Below are 26,378 nucleotides of genomic sequence, written 5' to 3' on the forward strand. Positions count from 1 at the left end.
AGTGAGCAATTCAGCAAAACACCGGAAGAAAACTACGTACGTGTTTTACTTACTAATTACATTACATACATAATTGACCTTGTTTTTCAAGCAAATGGGTACCAACAAAATTCTGATTTTGTTTCTAGGAGGTGGTTAAATAATTTTAGCCAGTAAGAAAAAACAACTTTTGGGGAGGATTTGGCCCTGATGTTTAAAGCTATGTGGACAATGTCTGGGAGCTCATCAGATTATCTCATTACTTAATTTAGTTAATTTAGGAAACAGGATCTTGGCAAAGACAGAGCTCTTCCCGTTTTACTAACCCTAGCCTAATTTATGCTCCATCGCATGCCAAAAATAGCAGACCTACAAGCTTACAACAACGCATCAACAAAGTACGAATCAGGCTTTATAAGCCAGCAGAGACCATGCACCTCCCGTTTGGTCTTCCTCTCAGGCAAGCGTGTCCGGCAGTCACCAGATTGTGTGGGGATAAGCCACGAGCAGCCTCGTGACACCGAGTCGCAAGGGCACGGAAGCAAGAAGAACAAAAAACATTAGGAACATGTGGGAAATACAATCCGGCTTTGGCTACAGGCATCTGATGAGTTTATGGAAATTAAAGTTTTATGTAAATCACCGTTGACTGCCTGGTCCTGTGCTGTATGTATTTCACAGAGGCAGCAACGTGCTGCATTCCAATTAGCTGCGTCGGAGGGCTCAGCCGCAACTATACCCAACAAGCTTAAAAACTACACCCTGTGAAATCTGGAGGGTGTGCTGGATGCTTTACAAATGGTTTCTTTGTTTTCTTTTTTTTACAGCTTACCTAGCGCAGCATTAGTGATTAATGGTCTATTGAGAAATAATGGCATCTTCTCTGTTAATTATATCCACACACTTATGAGTCAAGCTAAGCCATACACAGTGGCACTCATCACATTAAGAGGGTTTTATAATGGCAAATATAAGAAGCTACCTTTTCTCGCATTGACTGCACTGGCAATGACACGCTCACATAGATCCCAAATTCAAACATTTATTTCAGTTTTAGAATGCTTTGAGTACACCTGAAGGTTTGACAAAGTAAAACAGAGTAAAAACCCTATGAAGCCGACTGCAGACGACTTACAGTAGGGGTGAATTTTCATTCATATCACACACTGACATCTTGTGGCGAACAACAACCATTTCAACAAGAGGGCTGTGTGTGGGATTCTTGTATTGCACACAAATAAATAACATCATTTTGTCTTCAACTTTACCCCTCCATTCTCAAATAAATGGATAATGGACAGGATCAAGCCTTTTTCCGCTTGAAGTACAGTAATAACCAAGGTATTTGCTGGAGTGTTTGTAACACTTTTCCGTTTGCATTTAACCCCCCCCCCTCCCCACACCATTATGGATGCCTGTCTACTCACATGTGAAATACATGCAAATTCATACAAGCATACATTATCACTACAAATCAACACATTCAATCAGAGGTGGCAGTGGCTTAGGTGCTAAAGTGGCCGTCTTAATCGTCGAGTAAGACACTGAACCCCTAACCGAGGCAAGCACCTTGTATGGCTGACTCCGCTGTGAATGTGTGTGGTTAATGCTTAATGTGAAATACAATGTAAAATGTTTAGCATGGTCTACGGTTGATGTCTAGAAAGGCACTATATTAATGCAGTCCATTTAATCATAGGCACAGAAACAGATTTTCAAATGCTTCATAGGCCCGACAGAAACTCCACTCCGATGGCAGTCTGAGCAGTAATAAGTCGAGTCAGTCCTCTCACATTGTCAGGTTATCAGTGAAGAAGAAAGGCACAGTAGATGCTGTCCGAAAGTCAGCTTGAGTTCAAATACCCGCACTTAAAGGAACACGTCACTGTCAAAGTTGTGGATGTTTAGTCAACTCATGATATAAACTGTGTCGATTTATGATTAATGAGCTAGATTGGAACGCAGCTATCCTGCATGGTAAACCAAACATCTACCGCTCATGCAAAGGGGAGTCCACCCCGTCCCAAGTAGAAGCGTTAGGCTTCGGGTCTAGTTGAGGCAGTACTAGTCCGCTACAAATAAATACACAATCACCTGAAAACCCATTACCGTTCTGTCCTAGTATGAATGTGGAGCTACCCATTACTCCTACCAAGAAAGACATGGAGATAAGGTTGATAAAACAGTGGAGTATTCCTTTAACCTCCCCAGGGGTGGAAACTATGGATGTGACCTAGTCGCTGGATGTTATCTTGAGACTGTTGAGCTGCTCTGTGATTGGTTAGAGGAGGTGGTGGCAGCGCTGAGCATGGAGAAGCCACTATGACTAGACTCCAGGCTGGTCATGGATCCCCTGATAAAAGAGACAGACACAACAACTAGTTATCATGATGTTATGCACAATAAATTAACAGTTTAACCACTTTAACCCTTTATATACTTAGTATACAAATATTTATTTGACCGGGGTCGGCTAAGTAAATGGCATGCTCTTATTTTCCCACTCTACACCAAATCTGTTTGCGGAAAATAACAGATCTACATGCTCACAACGCGTCGCAAATTGGCAACGCAACACATTGTGAGCTAGTACATGTGCCATTTTCAGCATATGTTCCCCCCAGAATAGGGATGCTAGGCTAAGAAATGCTCATCCAAGAAAAAGTAGCCAATGACTGTGTAACCATTCTCTGTAAATAGATAAAAGTTGCATTAGCAGTAAATGAAAAAGTAAACAATAAAAATAACCATATCTCACAACGCCCAAATGGAAAATAGCCAAACTACTATGTAATGTGTCGTGAGCTTGTAGATGTGCCGTTTTCGGCCAGCGACAGAAGTGCTCAACGAGTATAAGTTAAGCATAAAGGCACAATGTATGTGAGAGACCATGCTACACAACACAGTCCAAGACCAGAGACTGCAGGCTGCTGAAGTGAATGAACTGACCTGAAGTCGTGAGAGGCCAGCACCTCGGTGTAGTACATGACCTTGCACTTATGAGAGGAGACCTGCAAAGAGGCCAACACGTCGTCCACACGAGGCAGGCTGGATGCCGAGCAGGCCGGCGAGTTGTGATAACGCCACTGGAGGATATAGAAGCCGGGCCATCGCGTTATGTGAGAACCCTAGAGAGGAGAGAGTGTTAAAAGACCATACTGGTGTCTATCTCACTGACTGTCTATTCACAGCTGCAGCCATACATCATACAAAACGGCTTTATTTTTACACTTAAACAACAAAGAAAACATCCGCACTCTCAATCAAAATTAAGTCTTTAATTGCGCAGCAGCATCAACATAATTTTGCTGCTGATGTCGCTGCATAATTTAGCGAGCATAGCCTTTGAAGTGAGTTGCTTTTATTTTTACACTTTATTCACATTTTGTCCAAAGGTTAATACAATGTCACTGATCTAACTGAATAATTGCATGGTTAATCATTAAGTCGTGGTCCTTTTGAATTTAGTTCATGAATCAATCTTTTCTCCAGGGATTATTTTCAGCAACTCAATCCACACTTTAAAATCCATTAAAAACGCAAAGATAACATAACTTGGCCCCAAAATTATGCCTCAATATAGTTGACTGTGTTGATTCACCTATCTCAAGCAAATTTCAAGTGGCTTTATTTTTTGTCAAAGGTCGAAGGTTCTAGTACAAAAAATTAAAAGTTCATGACAAACGTCCATGTCTTCTTAAATATGCAATGTTTAACCAACATTGACGCAGTCATTTGGACTAGGCTGATGCTCATTGGGAACGCATGCCACTCTGATTATGCCATTCCCGTTGTACCCGTGTCAGAGTAAAGGCCTTTGCAGACAGGGTGCGAATAGTCAATCAGTTTTTACCGCATGCGAAAAGACGCACAAATCGAACTGGGTTCGATTGAAGAAAAAAAAACGCATCGTCGCCGCCACTTGCCGCATGGCTAATTCGGAGCCGGTGTGCATGAGGTCATAGAGAAGAAAGTGTTCATTTAAAAAATATGATAGTCCGTTTTTTCCGTTCTGTTCCGTGGTTTTTCGCACCCTGTCTGCAAAGGCCTTAACCGCTGTACCGTCTGTCTGTGTCCCTTTCATGACCACAACTGGGAATACCGGTCGGATCGTCGGTTCTGGACAACCAGAACACCATATCAGTCAGACAGGCGGTTCTGGACGATGGCCGCTTTGACTAACGGGTGGGACGGTTCTCGAGATACTTGGAAGTCAGACATAAACACGCATGTTTTATAGAAGGATCTTGGGTAAATTTTAATGACTATGGAGAAAGTGTACAGGATCAAAAGAAGTCATCCATCCAAAAACCTTTTGAAGGTAGGTGCTGGATCCAAAATGAATACAGATCAAAGGTAAAGAAGGGTCCGCACACTATAGCTCCGTTTAACCACTTAAACCCCATATGGTTGACCGGAGTCCCTCGGGGCTCTATGCAACGGTATTTTCTGTTTTCTGTTATTGTGGGGAAAGCTTTAGCTGAAAATAGTCGATCGACAAGCTCACAACGCGTTGCAACGCTGGGGTTTAAGTGGTTATGTGACTATATTTAAGTATGCCTAAATAAAGTCACTTAACTCATTCAGCGCCAATGACGTCGCAGACGTCACGTTTTTCATAAGCCCAGAGTGCCAATGACGTCTGAGACGTCATGGAGAAAAAAAAATATATATATATATTCTTTAAAAAAAAAAAGTTTCTTTTTTAAAGGTTCAGAACCCAAGATATGATGATTTGAAGATTTGCTGCTCCATTCACTTCTTGTTTAACTTCTTACTGAAAAAGGCTGTATCTCGGCGCCTAAGCACTTTTTTTTTTACAATGTATTTTTGGCCTTGGCACAGGGGTGATATAGCCAGAAATATTTTTGGCACTGAATGAGTTAAGGGAGCTACAGTGTGAAGACCTTTTTTTCCATTTGATATATGGATGAAGTGTAATAATAATCGAAACTCTAAAAATATAAAGCCTTTAACAGGGGAAATGGTCCATGTTTATATATAATTATACCGAAGCTTTTGACTAGACATCATGCAACTATCTTCTATGGAAAGGCCTTAAAAGGAGCAATAAACATGCATATAAAACAGCTAATATTGGGAAATAATTCTTGTTCAATCTATTTCCTTTTGTCCTGACCTGCACACTCTCTCCTTCCTTGCAAGTGAGTGCTGTCTCCACCATGCTGTAGTCCTGTCCCAGCACCCAGTTCCTGTCTATCAGCTGGAGGTTACTGGCGCCCGGGGACGCGATACCGAGGGAGTCTCCGAGGGAGTCTTTCTTTGGAGGCTGGGGGGCCCGCTTGGAGTGGTAGATGTGGAAGATCACGTCTCCTTTGCACACGTCAAAGTCCCAGGTGATGACGGACGAGGCCTCCGTAATCTCTATCAGCAGCTAGAGGAACATGGTAAACACAGAACAAGCGGGTCAACCGTTAATCATTCCGTTTCAGACAGCTGGTTGCTCTGCTGCAGGCATGCAGTATGGTTTTGTACCAGCAGGTGGCACCCTAATCCACAGAATCAAGAATCAGACATATGCAGAGTAGGAGCTTGAAGGGGGGGTTCAATGGTTAATACAATACTTACAGCAATGTATGTGGACATGCAGAAAAACATATTTTCACACACCACTATACTCAGCAGAGCCAGACCTGCCCACCATGGGGAACACTTGTAAGTCGCTCTGGTTAAGACTGTCTGCCAAATGTCTAAATTGTCTAAAGTGTTTTGAGCATCAGTCGTGCTTCTGCACTGCATCGCATGAACATGGTAATGTCCCTTCTCACATCCATATCAGCAAGTTATTCAATGTATAAATCAGCTTTTTATTCTGAGCAACAGAAATATTGTGATTGATGTCATTATAATATTATGTTAAGTTATATTGATACATCACAATATAGATTTTTCCATCAGTATCATGCAGCCCTGATGCACATCGTAGCCTACTGCCTATAAACAATATCCACAAAATTAAGTACATTCAGACTTCTCACTTGTACATTAACCCTGGAACACCAACGAACACACTAGATACCACAAAGTCAAAGGAAGTCATGCACGGACGGCTTGGTAACAAGGGTATTCATTTGTTGTTGTGGCCTGCAATTGTTGTATAATTAAAGTGATACCATGCTGACAATTCTGTCTTCATTTTCTCATTCAGCCTAGTAGCTTGGTGGAAAACCTATAATTCATATTTGGGGTCTGAGGTTATCAGCACCATAGTTATAGCAGGTCCCCTCCTATTACAACATGGTAACACGTACGCAAGCAGTCATTTTGGAGAGCAGTCCTTCTGGAGATATATACCTGAATACATTATGTACTGCAGCTGACCTTTTTGTTGTTATTGTATCCCTTTTAATTCATAACACTTGCCAATACATAGACATTGCTCTGAAAATGTATATTCGATGTTCCAATTATTACCTGCTGATCCTTGATTAGTGTGGTTGCCCGAATGGGCAACCAGACTATTGTTATAGATAAACTTTATTCTTTATAGATAAACTTTTTTTTCAATCGCATCTCCTCCCACAGTTTATTTTTCCCAATTTCGTGCCATATGTCAAAATGACCGGCTTCATCGGGAATCGATTGCTTGTACTTTGCTAAGAGATTGGTTACATAGTTTAATTGATATTGATTTATTAGTGCATTAAATGTCCCCATCCACTTTAATGGGAAAATGAAAAACTCAAATTCAAGTATTTTTTTCTCAGAAACCGTAAGGGCTAGAGTTACAAGACTTGGAGGGGAGGTTCATAATTTAGTGTAAAATTATTAAAAGAAAAATTATATCATTCGGCCTCATGGTGGCGCTATAGCAGCTCAGTTTACGTTTTTGGCCTATAACTTTTGAATCGTAGGTCCTAGAATAAAAGTATTTTTTCCCCTAGATTCCTTGGGTCACGACGCAACTCCCCATATAGGCCACGCCCATTTGCGTCAGGATAGATTTTCCGCCATTTTGAATTTTCTTCAAAACACACTTTTAGCTCCTCCTCCCACATATTTTCTCCAAATTTCACAAAAATCGATACACATGATCTCTGGACCCATGCGATAATCTGGAGTGAAACAGAATTTTGATAGTCCATACCGTTCGTCCGTAAATGGCTTCCAAAGTTAGAGGGAGGGGCCCGTTTTACAAAAAAGCCCACAAATCACGAACAAAACGTCCAGTCAATCCCAAATTTGAATCACATGTCAAGGGTGGTTTACTCAACAAATTCCCAAAAGCATTTCCACTTTGATCCATAGGGGGTGCCACAAATGCTCAAAATGTAACCTTTTGATGCAAAAACCATATGTTGATGTTTCTAGATAAACTACATTTTGGGCTGCTACTCCTCCCAGTTTTTTTTGCCCAATTTCGTGCCATATGTCAAAATGACCGGCTTCACCGGGAATTGTGCGCTTGTACTTTGCTAAGAGATTGGTTACATAGTTTAATTGATATTGATTTATTAGTGCATTAAATTTCCCCATCCACTTTAATGGGAAAATGAAAAAATGCCCATTCAAGTATTTTTTTCTCAGAAACCGTAAGGGCTAGAGTTACAAGACTTGCAGGGGAGGTTCATGATTTGGTGTAAAATTATTAAAAGAAAAATTATATCATTCGGCCTCATGGTGGCGCTATAGCAGCTCAGTTTACGTTTTTGGCCTATAACTTTTGAATCGTAGGTCCTAGAATAAAAGTATTTTTTCCCCTAGATTCCTTGGGTCACGACGCAACTCCCCATATAGGCCACGCCCATTTGCGTCAGGATAGATTTTCCGCCATTTTGAATTTTCTTCAAAACACACTTTTAGCTCCTCCTCCCACATATTTTCTCCAAATTTCACAAAAATCGATACACATGATCTCTGGACCCATGCGATAATCTGGAGTGAAACAGAATTTTGATAGTCCATACCGTTCGTCCGTAAATGGCTTCCAAAGTTAGAGGGAGGGGCCCGTTTTACAAAAAAGCCCACAAATCACGAACAAAACGTCCAGTCAATCCCAAATTTGAATCACATGTCAAGGGTGGTTTACTCAACAAATTCCCAAAAGCATTTCCACTTTGATCCATAGGGGGTGCCACAAATGCTCAAAATGTAACCTTTTGATGCAAAAACCATATGTTGATGTTTCTAGATAAACTACATTTTGGGCTGCTACTCCTCCCAGTTTTTTTTGCCCAATTTCGTGCCATATGTCAAAATGACCGGCTTCACCGGGAATTGTGCGCTTGTACTTTGCTAAGAGATTGGTTACATAGTTTAATTGATATTGATTTATTAGTGCATTAAATTTCCCCATCCACTTTAATGGGAAAATGAAAAAATGCCCATTCAAGTATTTTTTTCTCAGAAACCGTAAGGGCTAGAGTTACAAGACTTGCAGGGGAGGTTCATGATTTGGTGCGAAATTATTAAACAAAATTATACACCATTTGGCCTCATGGTGGCGCTATAACAGCCCACTTTACCCACGGACCCACACATGATCTCTGGACCAATGCGATAATCTGGACCAAAACAGAAATTTGATAGTCCATACCGTTCGTCCGTAAATGGCTTCCAAAGTTAGCGGAAGGGGCCCGTTTTACAAAAAAGGCCACAAATCACGAACAAAACGTCCAATCGATCCCAAATTTGAATCACATGTCGAGGGTGGTTTATTCAACAAATCCCCAAAAGCATTTCCACTTTGATCCCTAGGGGGCGCCACAAATGCTCAAAATGTAACCGTTTGATGCAAAAACCTTATGTTGGGGGGATCAATCCTCTCAAAATGAAACGCAAGTGATCTCAGGAGTTATGTGACAATGTAATTGGCGCAGCCTCCGACGGTATTCCTCCCAGCGTATTCCTCGAGTCCCGGTGGCAGCGACCCACGACTCGCGTCGGCGCAACCACACTCTGCAATTGCCCTGAATTGCGACGCGTCTAGTTACTGATTGAGCTTGCAAATACATAACATTAGGCTAACAATAAACATTCACTAAATTCATAATCTCAAATGTTTCCACGTCCCCCAGTCTGTTCTTTCTTTGCAAATGAGTGCAGACAATGTCCTCAGTCAGATGGAGTGAGGAGAGGTGAGAGACCAATTGTCACTCCCACCCTACAGGATATGTGTCCAAGCGGAAGTAGCTAATCAGGTGCAAGCTATCCGTCAGGAGAATCGGGTGCAAACTACCCGTCCAGCGGTTTGCATCCTAGTTGATAAGCATGTAAAATATAGATTTTTTCCGGAAATCTCTCTTAGTTACACCAACATTTGTCTTGTCAACAATGTCAACATAGTTTTGTTGTCATTGAGGAAATTGCAACGACACACAGTGTCTCTTCCACAGACCGAGAGAGTGAGCAACAAAGAGAGAGAAATGCAGTTTGTTTGATGTTTCGTCACCAGACAGTATTATTATTGGGGCAGCCATCCTGGCAGACCAGATCTGCACTCTGTTCAGCACGTAGACCTGAACACTGCACAATAAATCATACTCACCAGCTATTTGCGTACTTTAGTGGGACAAATCATACCAGCGTACTTTGATGTTGACACAATTACCAAGCAGCATGTTAATAGCATAGTAGCTAACAAACATGAGCGAACATCATTCTGAGCGGTGGTAAACTATACCTCATACGGAGCTCCTTTGAAGACACTGGCACTCTTGTAGATGGAGTCGGTCCACAGGCGGTTCTCGTCACTCTCCAGCTCCTCGGCTGTCCTGTACAAAGACTTGGGGACCGTGCCGCCTTCAGGGACCTCACACTGAACGGAGACATAAGGGACAAATCAGTGAGCTCACCAGCAGCATTACACTGACATTTATGACACAAGTAAAACTTGCTGAAAAGGGCTTTCTAGGAAACTGAATGTACACAGAGACTGCAGAGCCACGCCATAAAAAGCCTTAAATGTACTGGCTTAAGTGTTGGCAAAATATAAGAGACTACCACGAAGGCTGACGCATATCAAATTAATTAATGAAATACTTGAAAAGCTATGGAATGTACTAATAATAACCTAGTCCCCTTTAGTTGTCCCAGTGCACATACTTGGAATTTATCCTCCGTATTTACCCATTCTTAGGAGCAGTAAGTTCTATTAATACAGTGCCTGGGGTGCAGTTAGAGGTTAAGTGTCTTCTTGCTTAGGGACACGTCAACACAGATTGGGCGGACCAGGGGGGCGAACCGCTGACCTTCCAATTCCCAGGCGGCCTCTCTACCCACTCAGCTCCTGCCGCATAGTCTGTTATACAATATAACGCACCAACGTGTTGCAGCTTGACTGCCTTCATCTGTGTCACCCTGAATTTACATTTTCAAAGTGCAAGTATGCATTAACTTCATATATGTGGTCAATTTAATTTTTGAATAAATAAAGTTTTTCAGAAAACTTAGGTCAAGATTCAGAAGGCATTTAGATCGGCCTCAGGTCTAAGTGGGTTAAGTTAAGCCAAATAGTCTTTCTACAAGCTTACAGCGCCTGGCGATTTGAGCTAGGCGTTGTCAGCGTGCGACAACGTTGTACAACAAAGTATAAATCCGTCTTACATTGTAAGTTCTAAAATAATGTTGAAGTTCAGGTCTCACCATGCAGTCACCCCCCAGGAAGTCAGGGAGGATCTCTTTGTCAATGTAGTCCACCAAGCCTCCTGTACCCTGGTAATCATTACCGGCATAAACCAGGAACTTTTTGCGGGTGTTCTCATCAATGAAGGGACTAACCTGGAAATGAGGCACAAAAAATAACAGTTAGCAGCCTGCAGGTCATTAAGGACTTGCCAGTACTCCTCAATATGATCTATATTCTATACCATATCAACCTAAAAACATTTATGAGTGGGGGGGAGAGAGTGGGGCTCATTAACCAAAAGGTAAGGTAAGAAATGTGCGATGTCCAGCGCATTTCTTCTCATACACATTAAATCGTTTATATTGGACTTGTAAGGTGACAACCCAACTAAGAGTAAAGTAAACGGCCCACTAGCTAGCTGCCCCTAGAAGCTGTGCTGCTCCTTACGCCCAACCAGACCAAGGTGGAGTGAACCAAGTGAAATTGTCATCCCACTAGGTTCAGTGCATTGTTGTAAATAATGGGTACATCCTGGAACAAAATTACAAAGTAGCAGGTAATAGCAAACTAGCTAATAACAAACATAACCCAACATTATTGTTAGGTAGAACGTCAAATATTGATTCTGGTGTGTTCGCCCATTTAGATTGTATGACAATCTTGTGTGATAAGTGAAGATACTGGCGTAAGGGTGACGCTACAACAAAATAAGTATGGTTCATCCTCTAGGGAGCATGAATGCTTTCAGCAAGTTTATTGTCAATTCAGAAAGTAGTTTTCGAGATACTGCATGTTGTCTATGTATGACCTAAGTGGTGGACGAACAGACGGACAGACCAACCGACACAGCCCTTCTTACCGACCCGCCACTAGCTGTGCTAAAAAATGCATTTATCACACTATCACACTATAATCCTAATTCTATATGTTGTTAAAGCTTTAAAACTGGGAAAAGCATCCGTGTCATTTTAGATGTTGCTATGTATATAGAAACAGGATTTCTTTCAGGAAGTTTTTCTGAAAACTTAGGTTAGGATTTAGGAGGCATTTTTAAAAATCGGCCTCAGGTCTAAATGGGTTATTTTGGACATGTCAGTATAGGCAAAAACGTTCAAAGAATTTCAAAAATGAAAATGAAGCCTTTTGAATAGGTAAAAGACAGCTTGTCATTCCTAAAATGCCTGTTGTGAGCCAAGGGGAAACACTGAATTGTGTCTTGCTGCTCACCAGAGTCCAGAGCACAGGGAACACTCTGGGAGCCCTCAGGATGAGCAGACGCCCCAGCGTCTCAGGGTAGTTGGCCTCCACCACCTCTATGAGCCTCAGCAGGGCCTTCACCCCTGGCCTCCACAGGTGACGCATGTTCAGACCCTCCAGGTCCACCAGGCACGTCCAACAGCTATAGGAGAGAGGGATTCAAGGAAAGAGACTGTATTAGGATGTGTGCATATGTTCTACCCCATTCACCCGAGTCGTGCTTGAAGCCTGCGTTACGCTTAATTGTGCAAGGGTGTCGTGCATCAGAAATGGCCAATCTACAAACTCGCAACCAGTCGTGCTGCAACGCATTGTGAGCTTGACTGTAGAGCTGCTATTTTTGGTGCATGACACCTGCGCACAACAAATATAAATCAAGCCTTGGGTTCAGAAAAACTAAGAGATTAACTCATATTAGTGCTGTAGGTACCTGATGGGTCGGCCAAAAACTCTGGTGTTTTCTTCACAGCGCCTCAGGCCCTCCTCGTTGATGGACAGCACCTGAATCCAATTCATAATGTTAGTGTTGAAAAGGCAGTTTATCGTAAAAAAGGAAACACATGTGAGTGCTGTTGTTGTGTGTCTGTATTTAGAGCAAAGGTGTTGCGTTCTAAACCATGTCCTTTGGGACGTGCAACATGAACCTGAGCCCTTGCATACAGGATTGAGAAAAGTCAGGAGGATGCTCTTTTGTATATGCTGCATAATATTCATTGCCAACGTGTTCAGCCCAAACAATAGGCCTGTGTTTAGTTTGTAGATTATTCATCGCCATTTAACTCCATATTATGATGGAGAGACTACTGCGCTGAGAATAGTAACATCATCAGATGGGTGGTCTGACTGACCGATCACAGTGTGTCCAAGTAAATGGAGCAATCTCTTCTCCTGTTAGTACCAATACAGGGACTCCACAGGCAAGCACTATTTCCCCAGTTTCATTTACTCTACACAAATGAATGCAGAAGCAACATGTCTGATCAGGATTCTATTACATTTGCTGATGACACCGCAGTTGTGGGTTTGATAGAATAGTATGCTGAAACCAGCTATCAGGTATGGATACATCAGCTTGTTGGTTGGTGCAGGTCCAGTGTTCTTCATTTTAACACCAAGAAAACTGAAGAGATCAACTTTGATTTTAGAACCGGTGACAAAACCCCCTAAAGACTCCCGATGGGGAGCGCATTGAAGTGGTAGACGAATACAAATACAAATACTTAGGAACAATAATCAATGCTAAACTGTCTTGGAACTCTAACACAGATGTTATCTACAAGAACAATCTGCTATTTCACGCATAAACAGACAGTTCAGAGTGGACAGAGACATAATGGTCTAATTGTTTTATTGCCTGGTGATTCTCTTTGTCAATGATTAAGAAAAACTAATCACATAAGATAGTCAATATGGCCCGCAAGATTTCTGGACAGCAGCAAAAGTGCATGACAATCTGTGAGTCCTGAGTTGTGAAGAAAGGGGAGGTGATCATTAGAGATGTATACCAGCTGTTATCATAAGACAGAAGGTATGTTACAGGGTGTCATCTCACAGATCATTTGTGTCTACCAGTATTGCTAAATAAATTGAACCTGAGTGTGACGATGCAGCACCTTGGTGATATGAGCTGTAAAAGACTGCTGTGTTGGTGATATAGGACTGTGATGATGTTGAAGTTTTGTCTGTTTGATATAGTCTATTGTAGTCCGTCTGTCTGATGACAGCTGTGCGGCACGTAAAGTTATGAAAGGACCAATAAACGTCATCCATCCATCCATCTTAAACTCACCTGTCTCAGAAGAGCCTCTTCTCCCAAGGCCCGTACCAAGCCCTTTGTGTCCATCTGACCCAAGCGCAATATATATAAAGGACGGCCATCTAAACACAAGACACATGCACACACGTTAAATCAACAGAGAGTAGTCCAATTCTATTCATTTAAACTAGACCGGTGCTAATCAGGAACCATGCAAGTTGGAGGAATAGCCACACACTAATTTTTCCTTCTTAATGATTTCTTCATTAACATTGCAGCAGGGCCACCTTCACCAGGATGTCATTGGTAAATGAATTATAAAGGAGAAATGAGTGTGTAGGTATTCCTTATTACCTTTATTTTAGGAGGAAATCCCATTGAGATCAAAGGTCTCTTTTTTTTACAAGAGAGACTTGGTCCAGGTAGAAGCCAAAAATCACCACATATTAAAATGCTAAATTATATAAAAAATATAATCCACAGTAAATCAGAAAAACTGCTCTTCAAATCACAGTTGCCTCTCAAACACTCCTTAAATGGTATGTTATCCTAGCCACTGAGCCAGTACCGCTAAGAACTCAGACAATTATTTTTCTTTTATCAGCTGGGTTGTTATTAGAAGTGCTAACTAATGAGAGATATTTCCCTCGCTGGTGATGAAGGGGACTGGTCCATAAGCAATCATTAACAGACATTTCAGCTTGTCGGGACTATACACATACTGTAGAATCATCCCAGGTCATCCCTACACAGTTCATTGGCTCAAGTGTGAGACTTCACTGTAGACACGCTGTAACATGTCAATGGCAGCCATGAAGAATGCGGTCCAATGCTGTTAATGCAGCCAATTAACCTCAACCAATTAACCTCAACCTTTTTCATTTCAAGGACCTCCAATTTGATAAGCATTTGATTTTTTATTCATGGGACCCCAATCTACACTGTATAATTTCTCAGTGTTAATTTAATTCAAGTTTAGGTTTTCATAATTTGACCTGAATAAGCTCAGCTCTGTAAATGGAAAACATGAATTAATGTGTCCACCACTGCAGAGTATACTCTAATACTCTAATCTTCAGTGTTAATTTAACTCTAAAATTGTAAATAAAACGCCCAATTAACGCTGCCTCCGACGTACGACTGAGTATGAATCTGGCATAACCCATTAAAACCGGGAAAGCATCTGTCATTTTAGATTTCTCTGGCTATTCAAAAATGGCAGATATACAAACTCATAGTCACTTTGTGCCACGCTATGAGCTTGTAGATCTGCCATTTTAGAAAAATCCTGAACAAATGTGCAAATCTTTGAATATATGTATATTTAAAGCGAACATTTTTTTACTCAAATCTTTGCTTCTGGGGGTCCCCGAAACAAAATATTTTGAGATGGGGTTCGCAGCCAAATACATGTAATTTTGGGCGTCCTCGACATGAAAAGGTTTGAGAACAACTTATATAGCAAAATAGGTTTTTCAAAAAACTTTTTAGAAGACATTTGTAGAATCGGCCTCAGGTCTCTTAATGGGTTATGGGTCGCCAGGTGCGTTGGTAGTACCTCTGTCGTGGTGGTGCCATCCTCCAGTGTAATAGTCCTGTAGCAGCTGAGGTCGCTCCCAGGAGTCAAGCAGGAAGTCCACCTGGTGCTGTTTCCTCCAGGTAAGCGACTGGCACAGTATCTCCCTGGATTTCTCCAGGTTGAAGTCTCTCGCCCGGAGGAACCGCAGCACATGTTGGTCCTTTGGAATCTAATACACAGGGGACATACGAAGGGCATCTATACAGTTTCATCCGTTTCTGGAAGGCAGGGGTACATTATTCAAGCCCACATCTAATACCCTTGGCTTGAAATAGTCAGTGATTTGCCACAAGATAAAGTGCCCGGGAGAACTTTTGCCACAAAGGCACTTAATTCTCCTTTTCTGGCATTACTCAGGATCAGCGTATAATGAGTTTCGTATTGACTGAATTATTTTTATTCTAGGACATAAGCGTATATTCTATACTTTAATGTGACTACTGGTTGCCAAAACAAATGGTGTTTTGGAGCTACTAGCTGCTGAAAGGAATAGAATACAAGTTAGTGGCGTGTGTGAGAGCCAATTCATGCGTTTGTTTGTTTTTGTAGGAGTGCAAGAACTGGGCTGTATATAACTTATGTTAGTGCATGTGTGAGAAATAGAAAAAGAAAGAAAGAGCTTAACAAAGAGAGTGTTGGAAAGAGGAGAGAGAGTGAGAGAGAGAGACAGAGAGAGTGGGAGAGATAGATCGAGAAAAGGAGAGAGTGGGAGAGATAGAGGGAACAGGAGAGATAAAGGATGAGAGAGAGGCATCACCTTTCCCTTGTGGGTCTCCTGAAGCCACTGGCGCAGTCGAATAAGACAACTTTCCTGCAGAGGCGTTAGGTCTCCTAGGTAACGTCTGATGTAATCTGCATCCAGCTTGTCTGCAAGTCAAATATCTATAGTGTTAGCTTGCACTGGTTTGAGATACACCAGGCAGCTTACTAAGTACATATTTTTGAGGATGGAAAGATAATCTGCTTTTTACAGCTGAACACAGACAAGACCGAGATACTCGTAGTTGGTCCCAAAAGTCAGACAGAAAATGTGACATTCACACTTGGCATCACTGTCTGACATACATTGAGCTAGTCAGAAACCTTGGCATTATATTGGATACTGATCTCATATTACCTATCATATCACTATCATGTAACCGATATCACCAGAACAGTGTTTTATCACTTAGAAAATACATCAAAACTTAGACCATTCATATCTCAAACTGACTCTCAGAAACTGGTTCATGCATTCCTCTCAAGCAGGTTAGACTACTTTAACACTAGACACTGCAGTATTATCCAAACAATCAGTAGGACACCTCCAGGTCACAGTTCTAACACGTACACACATCATCCACTGACGATAGTCCCTGCGTAGACTGAAACGCTTGCCATACTCTATCCAACCCTGGATTTTAATGAAGGCTTTATATGTTAACAAGACCTATAGATCGATTTCTTTATTCCTGTGTGCGTATCCTTCACTCAACACTGAAATAACTTCATTGGCTCCTGGTACAACACAGAATCACCTTCAAACTCCTGCTAACAGTCGATAAAGCACTTCATGGTTTGGCTCCTCAGTGCAAATCTGACTTGCTCACAGATTATAACCCAATCAGCCTCTCGGGTCCAGTGAACGTGCCTTCAGTTACTGTGGTCCTGCTCTCTGGAACAAGCCGACAGCTGAACTGAGGTCCTTCACATGTGCATGCGTGTTCGCACAGTTTGCTTCTTGTACAGTTGTTAAATGTTAATGCTATGTGATAGGGCAGGGGCTTCAATCTGGTTGTGTCGATGGTTTGTGTTTTTTTTTACTGCTGTGTGGGAAGTTAAATGAATGTCAGGGTGTATGATTCATTGATTTGGATTCTGTATTTTATTCATGCTTATCTTCTATTGACGTTGCTTAGGTTACCCATGTTCTCATGTATATGCTTATATTTTTATATTTTCTACAAACAATGAGCTTACGTGAATTGAAATAGGCTTTATATTGATAATTGACAATGACATTTCTACGTTTGCGAAATTGGCTCTTGCTTAGTGAGTTACCTCTCTGGCAGAACACAGTAAGTTATTTTTCAATGGCAGTTTTGAGGCACTGACCGTCAGGAGAGCCAGGCGGTAACTCGGAGCCGCTGGTAGACTCCTTCCTGGCTTGCCCGTTGGCAATGGGCACTGGGATGGGTTTGGCAGTGGAGAGGGGCAGCTGGGGTATGGCAGTGGCAACTGGAGAGACAGACAGAGGAGTGGCCCAGCGGGGGACGGAAGTGATCCCCTCATTCTCCAACTCTTTCAGGAAGTATTCTATAATCTCTTTACCCTGCAGGAAGACAGGAATGTGACTCAGCACTGTTTGTTGACATGCGTAAGCACAGATGAAATGATGGCTGGAGCCACAGGCAGAGGAGGATACATGATACACAAACACACACTCATTAGCAGACCTGAAACAGGTCGGGTGAGGTAAAAAAGCTGAGTAAACATTATCAAATTCATCAACTTCAGGGACTCATCTCATATCCTTCTTCTAAGAAAACTACACATATCACAGAATAGTCATACTGTGGGTCTGTAGGGCCTCCTACACACAAACAGAAACAAAGACATACTGTATCACACAGATCCACACCTTTTTAATACTAGTGGCATACTGTTTCATGGCGAGCTTCTCCGCTGTGCTCTCAAAACCAAAGAAGGACTTGATGTCCAGACTGGCCGTCTGCTCAAAACACGTCCATTCCTCATTCTCTGGATGGACCTGTGGAGGAGAAGATCACAATAAAGACCAGCCTGGAGGGCAAATATTTGGTGACGTGTGGCACTCCATATATGGGCAGAATTTTGGGGGACATACGTACATACAGAGGATATACAGACAAACACTGTTCTAGAGTAGGTGAACTTCTAAATAAATCCTGTGTTGTTGACTAATCATATATTCTAAGTTGCACGTAGTATTTATGAATGCAACTATTTTGAGAATAGAATCTAGAATCTACAGGAAGTCCGATTTTTACTGAAGCTATTTTGACATCGATGTGAAGACAACAGAACAAAGGGTGGATTAAAAGCAAGATCTTGCCTCAACTTAAACAATGTCAAAACCATGCTGTTGTCACCCATCTATGCACTGTGGAAGTGCCTTCTCTTTCTATGTCTCCATAGCAGTAGAGGACAGGTGGTGACTCGTGTGTGTGTGTGTGTGTGTGTGTGTGTGTGTGTGTGTGTGTGTGTGTGTGTGTGTGTGTGTGTGTGGTTAAGTAGTAGTTAGGTTGAGAGGCGGACCGTGTAGTTGCAGATCTCATGGACAACGACTCTGTTGGAGAATGTCTCGTTGGTCACCACGATGTGCAGGTTTCTCTCTCTGCGGTTCAGCGTGTTCTTCTGGATGAAGTAGAGGAAGTCCACGCCAGCCAGCTACACACACACACACACACACACACACACACACACACAACAAATGTTAGGAATGACAGGCCTGAGGGAAAAAAAACTAAGAGCAGATACAGAACACTTTGATTAAATTATAGAATAATAGATGAAGTGAGAACAGAAACATGCCTGCCATTTGAATCTGTAATTATAACATCTTAGAATTTGATCTCATTTCATCTAAATGAAATGACACAAAATGACCACATGGTCAAGTTGCTTTCACGCCTTTTTTAAAAGCCGTGCCTGGAACTGGGGCAGTGGGGCATAGAAGTCCCTGCATGTGTACACCCGGTCATAGCCTGCGTGTTCACGGTCACAGCCTGGATCAAATTTTGCCTGCATGTGCACAGTCATGGCCTTCATGTGCAAAGTCACGGCCATGGCCTGGATCAAATTTCTTGCACTATGTAGCCACACTGCTACGGCATGAATCCATATTCTGTATATGGCAGCTGCTAAATTATTCTCCCATTCATAGTCTGTATACTCTCCCTTTTTTGGTATATTTTCCTCTGGCTACAACTGTACAACATATATCCTACCTCAATAATAACCCTAACCCATAACTCCAATAGTATATTTTCCTCTGGCTACAACTGTACAACATATATCCTACCTCAATAATAACCCTAACCCATAACTCCAATAGGATTATTTAGAAACGTCTACTCTTACATACTCTACACACTTTTTCATTGTATTATTGCTGCCCAGTTTTTACTTGCATTATACTTTTTTTGTTTTCTTTTGTTATCACAGTCTACGGAGCATGTCATAACAACATGTATTTTTTTAAAAGCTGTATTTGGAAAAGGGGTGTAAAATTCTTTGCATGTGCACGGTCAAGGCCTGGAGTGGCCCAGGCCACCTGTTAGCCACATGCTAGTTCACCAGACAACTGATAAAAAGTTCAGAGGGTGAACGACATACCCTTTTGAGCAACCGTGGCGCGTCCACGCTCACCATACAGCGCCGCTCAGTGACCAGAGTGGAACCATCCTCACTCTCGCTCTCACTGATGAGCTCACTGTCCACAAATATAGGGATCAGGTGACACTTAGGGAACCTCCTCACATACGCCTGAGAGAGAGAGAGAGAGAAATGTTTCAAGGGGATCACGTACATTTGATTACCGCAGTTTAATGAAGCACCTGTGATTTCTACAGCAGACACACAGATATTTAACCACCTAAGCTGTATATAATTTCTTGTGCGACAATTAGCGAAAATCGCCAAAAGCAGCCGATCTACAAGCTCACAGCGATGTGACACGTTGTGTGAGCTGCTGCTTTTGCCATTTAAGAAATGTTAAAAATATATATCACATGTTTTAACATTTTTTAAGATTTGCCCAAAATAGGGATGCCAGGGTTAATGTGGTTAAAGGTACACAGGTACTTTTGGAGTACAGTGCTTTAGCAACAGCCTGCACTTGTTTCTCCATTTACCGGCTGCTTTTGATTTTGCAGAGACAACCATGCAAGGCACTAATGTGTTGCATCAGACAAGACAATTACAGTAAAAGACACTAGAAACTGGGATGTGTGACAATCATCTGGTTCTTCACAAAGCCTATAATTCTCAATTGTGTGAGGTTGGTACTGAAGCAGTAACAAATACATTCCTGGCACAGTTGCAGTTAAAATAAGATGACTTAAAAACTATGGCCAACAGCAACACAAATTCAAGACCTTCCTCCTGAGTGTGGAAGTTTACCTGTCTGACCTGTCTAACCAGGTCTCTCTTGACTTGAGAATGAGCCCTCAGGTCTCAGATTATTACCGGTTTAAATAAAAGGTTGAAGCACCCAAGCGTTATCTCTGGTATTTTAAACACACACAGCTTTTAGTGTCATTACACCTCCTGCCCTTGTTGACACATCATGGTAATTTATTCAATTAACTGTTACATGGGCCATTGTAAAAATTGACCTACATAAATTAAATAGGCACTCAGGTTGTATAAACAGCATTAAGTAACATTGTGTAACTGAAACTGTAAGCATACAGTCTACAAATAGCTGTCCCTCTTAGCAGGCCTACTGAAGCCACTTCCCACTCAATCCCTATCTAAACTATACACAAAGGAAGTACAGAGTATATAAAACAAGTAGACTATAGATAGATAGCTGGCTGGACGTACTGTCCTTTGTTTAAAATATCAATGGCTCCCTTCACAAGACAAAATGAAAACGTTTCACATTCCAGCCCTCAAATGCAAATGCATACTGCAAGTCTAACTTGACTTCCAGAATAATGTAATTGCACCATGCAACATTTTATTAGTATGGTTTTAAACTCCTTATAGAAATTTAGTGTTACTTTACTGCAGTTAGTTAAGTAGTTTTAAAATGTACTGCACATGCTCTCTTAAATAAATTCAAAAAGGGAAATCATTTGGATATGCCATCCAGGAGATAATATCAATGGTGCAGCATTCACAAACAGTGCCAAGCACTTAGACTGATATAAGGTCAGGTGTGTTGGCTAGAATACTAACTGCCAGTGACAGGATACCTGGGGAAAGTGGTGGCCTCTGCAATCAACACTCCATATACCTTTGCATTTAAAAAGGCTAAAATGTGTTTTTCACAATAGGCTGCAATGGAAATTCCAATGACTTTAACTGAGTCAACGCATTAAAAGATGCAGTAATGTCATTTACTTTGCTGCTACATGCAAATGGCATATAATCACAGAGGTGTCCTGTGTGGGAAGCTATGTGGCCCGCGTGGTTAGAGACACAGACACGCAGCTGCAGTCTGTGATACAATCTACAGCAACATTACACTCCTTGCCTTGCTCAGAGGACATTGCATAACTGATTGGCTTAATAGATAACCATAAAAGGAGGACAAGTAACAACAATTTCAGCAAACTTGGGGGGTATATAGTACAAGACTGTTGGTCCTGGATAAACAAAACAAGAAGACACAGTTGTAAAACAAAATCACCTCTATCCTAGTAATAGTGCAGTGTTGTTTCCCCCAGAAAAGGTTGTTCACCTCAGTGACAAGTGAACAGCAGATACCAACCACCACAGGCGAGGGCCGTGAACTGAGCTCAGAAATTAATTTACTTATAAATTGGCCACTTTTCGAGTGGTAGCCAGCCGTGCCTAACCTACTTATCAAATATACATTTCCCCCCAAAAGTCGATGGTTTGATTATTTATTTGACAGCCCTACCACAAGCACAGTACCAGTTTCATGGTACACAGTTTTTAAACAGAGTTACATTTGGGTCCAGTATTCCACTACGATCCAGTACGGTGGTAACATTTTTTAAATGGATTTTGATTTGGCAGAGTAGTATATTTTGCCAATCCAATAGAAGTCATGTCACCCTGAGGCCTTTCAGTTGGTAAATAAAAATGGTAAATGGACGGTGCATTCATAGATGCCTTCTCCAAAGCACCTTACAATGTGCATTAGCGTTACACACACACACATATTCACACACCGACAGCAGAGACAACCATGCAAGGCACCAATCTGTTCATTGGGAGCACTTAGGTGGTCAAGTCAGTGTTTGCTCAAGGAAACTTCAACACAAAGCCAGGATGATCCGGGGAGGGAAAGGAATCTTTCAATTCCCAAGCAGCCTCTTGAGCCACTGCCGGCTTCTGTATATTTTTACAATGTCTCAGGCACTAGCCGTGGAGGTGAAAAAAAGCTCTGGTGGTCTGCTTGGCCTCCCTTGCTGCAGAAGAATGATGTACTATTACTGGAGGGACGGTATGTGCTTAAGAGATGGAAGTTCTTTCACACTTTGTCCCCCCAAAAATATCAAACCTTGAATAATCATCCACTTTAGGGAAAGATGCACAATGATACTAGTAAATATATTATGCATATATCCAATTAGTGGTAGTGAGCGCTGATGGTCACACCACTCGCTGTGTGTCTAAGTTGAGTGGGTACACCAACACGGCACCGCACAAGTCTATCTAAACAAGCTAAAACACATTCCACATTCCTAACATGACCGGAAGAAAACAGATTCCCTGCGATTCAAGCGATATGATTCTTTTTATCCTTCCGGTGTCAACGCACCAAAGGCAAATCCATTAAACAAAAAAGACGCCAAAACCCATCATTAACAATTATTTGGATTAACAATCGGGATTGTAATATTTGTTTTTTTCCTGCCTTTGGAGGCAACTATGCATGACAGTAAGCAGTCTGTGTCAGTGCAACCTTATTTTACAGAAATCTATGCATATTACTTTTAATTCTGACCATTTGATCAACAAAAATGTCTATTGTGCTTCAGTAAATAAAATTAGAACACTGGAACGAGGGAGAGGGGAGTGGAATGCTACACACACCATTCGAAGGAGCAGGTAACGGTCTACAAACCTACCTAGTGATTGATTTGTTGATAGGCAAATAACAGCATCTATTAACTGGGCACCAAGGATACATATTTATGTAATTCTTATCATTTTGGTGCTGGTGGTTTTCCTTTGGGGTGAATAAAACCTCTTTGGGGGGCTTAAACAAATTCCTCTATGCTGGAAAAACCCTGGATGTTAAAAAATAATCTGGATTATCATTTCAGCCATAATCGTGCCTTCTAGAACATGTCAGAGAAAGTAGGTCAAACCAGTGCTGCCTGATTTGGAGTCAAATATTATTTAACTAAATACTGTGAATGCCAATACTCAGAATCTTTATTTTTTCTTCATTTTTGCTCATCTTCCATCAGTCTGCTCCATACAACTTTGTGATTGCAATGAATGGATTCATAATAGATCACGGACAGCTGACCCTGAGGGGTAAACGTTCAGTGTTAAACATTCAACTTGTTGGGTAAGACCGCAGGTTAGGACCTTGCTGGAAGTCCAGTGACATAATCAAATCATGTGATCGACACCTGATTCCCTTTCACAGTGAGTGATTTACAGAGTGCAACAGTCATGTGTTTTTAATTCCAACCACCACACAGAAAAGTAGTCGTGCACAGCCACAAGTCAAATGAGGCAGATGGTGGATTAATGGAAGACAATCATAGGAGGAACAGGAGATCTGCACAATGTAGCACCCTTAAATGAAAATGTATTGGCACATCCAAACTAAAAAATACATTTTGAGACTATGCTCTTGTTAAGTCTGAAGAACACAAATGGATGTGCCAATAAATGTGCACGTAAGGGAGCTACAGTGTGCAGATCTTCTTCTTTGTTCCTCCTTCATTCCAACCATTGCAACAGTAATGAGTACCAGAGTTGACGCCAAATTCTCGAACAGAAGTAACAGCTGTTCATTTGTCTGTTGAATTGTTATATAAATCTCTTCAGAGGAATGAGACTCAGCTACTTATGTCCAATGTTTTTCTGTGGTTGAGGCAAGTAAAATACACTGCATCAACAAGCCATGTTTGTGTACCGTCTGTACCATAAGTCTTCCTTACCAAGTTATGTTCTATTCTTCTCCAGTTACTGACACAATGTACGGCGCATGTACCGTGTATAACAGTGACCTCACCACATAAAAACTTGGACAGTTGCATAACCCAGAGCCTGACAGTATGACCATAACCTATAGTATGCCACAACATCTTTTGTCTCTGCAGCACAATAAAGAAAGAGTCATCTTTTGCAGCGGCAGCAACAACAACATCAACAGCCACATACAGTAAAAGCACATAAAACTCACCGCCATAATTAATTCAAAGGGATGTTTGTAGACACGCACGGGTGACTGGTATTCTTGCACCATGGTTAGTTTAATCCAGCAGCCACCTGAGAGAGACAAGGTCATGCAGAAATGATACAGCTGAGAGAGCATATGACAACAAGCAGAGCATACACACAATACTGTAACCACTGTGAGTTCTGCCAAAAACAAGTTCACATGACATCAATTGAACAAAGGTCAGATGTAGGCCAACAGACAAAAAGACTTGCTGCATCATCAGATGCGAACAAAATGGCACCAATGTAATTATGTTAGGCTATAGGGGTACTGGATGCATTCTAAGTGAATAATAATACTAACAGTGGTGGAAGAAGTACTCAGATATTAAAAGTATCGATACCACAACATAACAATAGTCTGTTACAAGTAAAAGGCCTGTGTTCAAAATGTTACTTGAATAAAAGTACAAAAGTATTGGCATACAAATATACTTAAAGTACCAAATGTAAAAGTACTAAAATGTTTGGAAAATAGCACGTGTTGTGAGCTTGTAGATCTGCTATTTTCAAATACAGCCTTATATAGCACTTCTAGAAAATGTCAGAAAAAGTAGGTCAAACCAGTGTGCTGCCTGATATCTGCAAACTGTGCAAAGTAACTAGTAACAAAAGTGTTCAAATAATTATAGTGGACTAAAAGTACAATATTTACCTCTGAGATGTAGTGGAGGAGAAGTAAAAGTACTGAAAACTGGAAATACTCCAGTAAAGTAAAAAATACCTCAAAATTGTACTTAAGTACAGTACTTGGGTAAATGTACAGTTACTTTCCACCGCTGAATAATAATAATAATAATAATAATAATAATAATAATAATAATAATAATAATAATAATAATAATAATAATAGCATGGCCTAAAGCGGGCAGGCAACCCGGCAAAACTGACCTTTACCAAGTATTTTAGAACGGCCAGTTCTCCATTATAATTTGAGTTCAAGGACATTATAATATGTTGACACATTTATGATGTCACATAATGATGTCCCCGAACGGCTTTAGGCAACAGAGTAGCAAATGCAGTGGTGGAAAAAGCACTCAAATATTGACTTAAGTAAAAGCATCAATACTGCAATGTAGAAATACTCCGTTACAAGTAAAATATCAGAATTAAAAATGTACTTGAGTAAAAGTACAAAAGTATTGGCATCAAAATATACCGAAAGTAAAAGTACTCATTATGCAGAATGTCCCATTTAAAGTTCTCAAAATGGATACAAATTTTGAAAATAGCGGCTCTATAGAACTTAAGTGGGTAATGTATGTTTAGTAATCTTTAGTAAATTTTTGTTCAAATAATTGTAGTGGAGTAAAAGTACAATATTTGCCTCTGAGATGTAGTGGAGTAGAAGTAAAAGTAAAAAAAAAATAGAAATACTCCAGTAATGTAAAACAAAAAAAATGACTCAAACTTGTACTTAAGTACGGTACTTGAGTAAATGTACTAAGTTACTTTACAGCACTAGTAACTATGCTACTTGAAACCAACCGACTTCCAAATTTGAGACGCGGAAATCGTATCAAAGTCAATGCATCGTAGCCACAAACACGAAACCACGTTCATTATTTTGCTATATAGGCAAGATCTGATGTGTAGTGTAACATTTTAAAGCGATATTTCGATGTGATTATCATTAAAGGCCTTATATTAGCCTAACGTGCAGCGACAAGAAGATAAACATGGACTTACCACCACAACAAGAATCACGGTTAAAGTATAAAGCAAGCGATCACTTTGTCTGTGTTTCCTATCTGGGCTTTAACTCATCATCTGCCCACCATTAAGCTTTAACAGAAGATCATTCAATGAGATTAATATGTTGCGATTCCCTGTTTAAACGATAAGGAGCCGAGCGTAGCCGCTTCCTTCCCTCTGTCTGTCTGTCCCCTCTGCCACACAATCACACCCGGAATACACACAGCAGTGTTGCCAGATTTGGCGAGAGAAACAAGCAACCAGGTCTATGAAAACAAGCCCAAAAGAAGCAACTAGGCTACACGAGCCCTTGCTAATTTAAAATAGCCGATCTACAAGCTCACAACGCGCCGTGATGTGACGCGTTGTGAGCTTGTAGATCTTTTTTTTTTTTTTTT

At 41.1% G+C, this 26,378-nt stretch overlaps 1 protein-coding gene across 2 annotated transcripts; it reads right to left on the reverse strand.

Annotated features, from left to right (window-relative positions):
- Positions 1-1,007: 1,007 nt before the first annotated feature.
- sec14l1 (SEC14-like lipid binding 1) lies at positions 1,008-26,175 on the reverse strand. Of its 2 annotated transcripts, none has more exons than XM_080448493.1 (16): positions 25,978-26,175; positions 24,245-24,330; positions 19,516-19,665; positions 18,436-18,567; positions 17,780-17,908; positions 17,254-17,470; positions 15,917-16,026; positions 15,139-15,328; positions 13,614-13,702; positions 12,255-12,325; positions 11,795-11,966; positions 10,585-10,719; positions 9,623-9,757; positions 5,120-5,374; positions 2,929-3,107; positions 1,008-2,332 (listed from the first exon to the last, which is right to left on the reverse strand). In XM_080448493.1, exons 2-16 carry the CDS (start codon positions 24,305-24,307, stop codon positions 2,227-2,229), a joined length of 2,133 nt encoding a protein of 710 aa, XP_080304619.1. In that variant the 5' UTR covers positions 24,308-24,330; positions 25,978-26,175; the 3' UTR covers positions 1,008-2,226. The 2 variants fall into 2 exon arrangements, with proteins under 2 accessions (XP_080304619.1, XP_080304618.1); XM_080448492.1 differs by having other exon boundaries at positions 25,975-26,175.
- Between the last annotated feature and the right edge of the window lie 203 nt (positions 26,176-26,378).

The sequence above is a fragment of the Gymnoscopelus braueri genome, assembly GCF_963280865.1.
Source record: "Gymnoscopelus braueri genome assembly, chromosome: 13".
NCBI classification, from domain to species: domain Eukaryota; kingdom Metazoa; phylum Chordata; class Actinopteri; order Myctophiformes; family Myctophidae; genus Gymnoscopelus; species Gymnoscopelus braueri.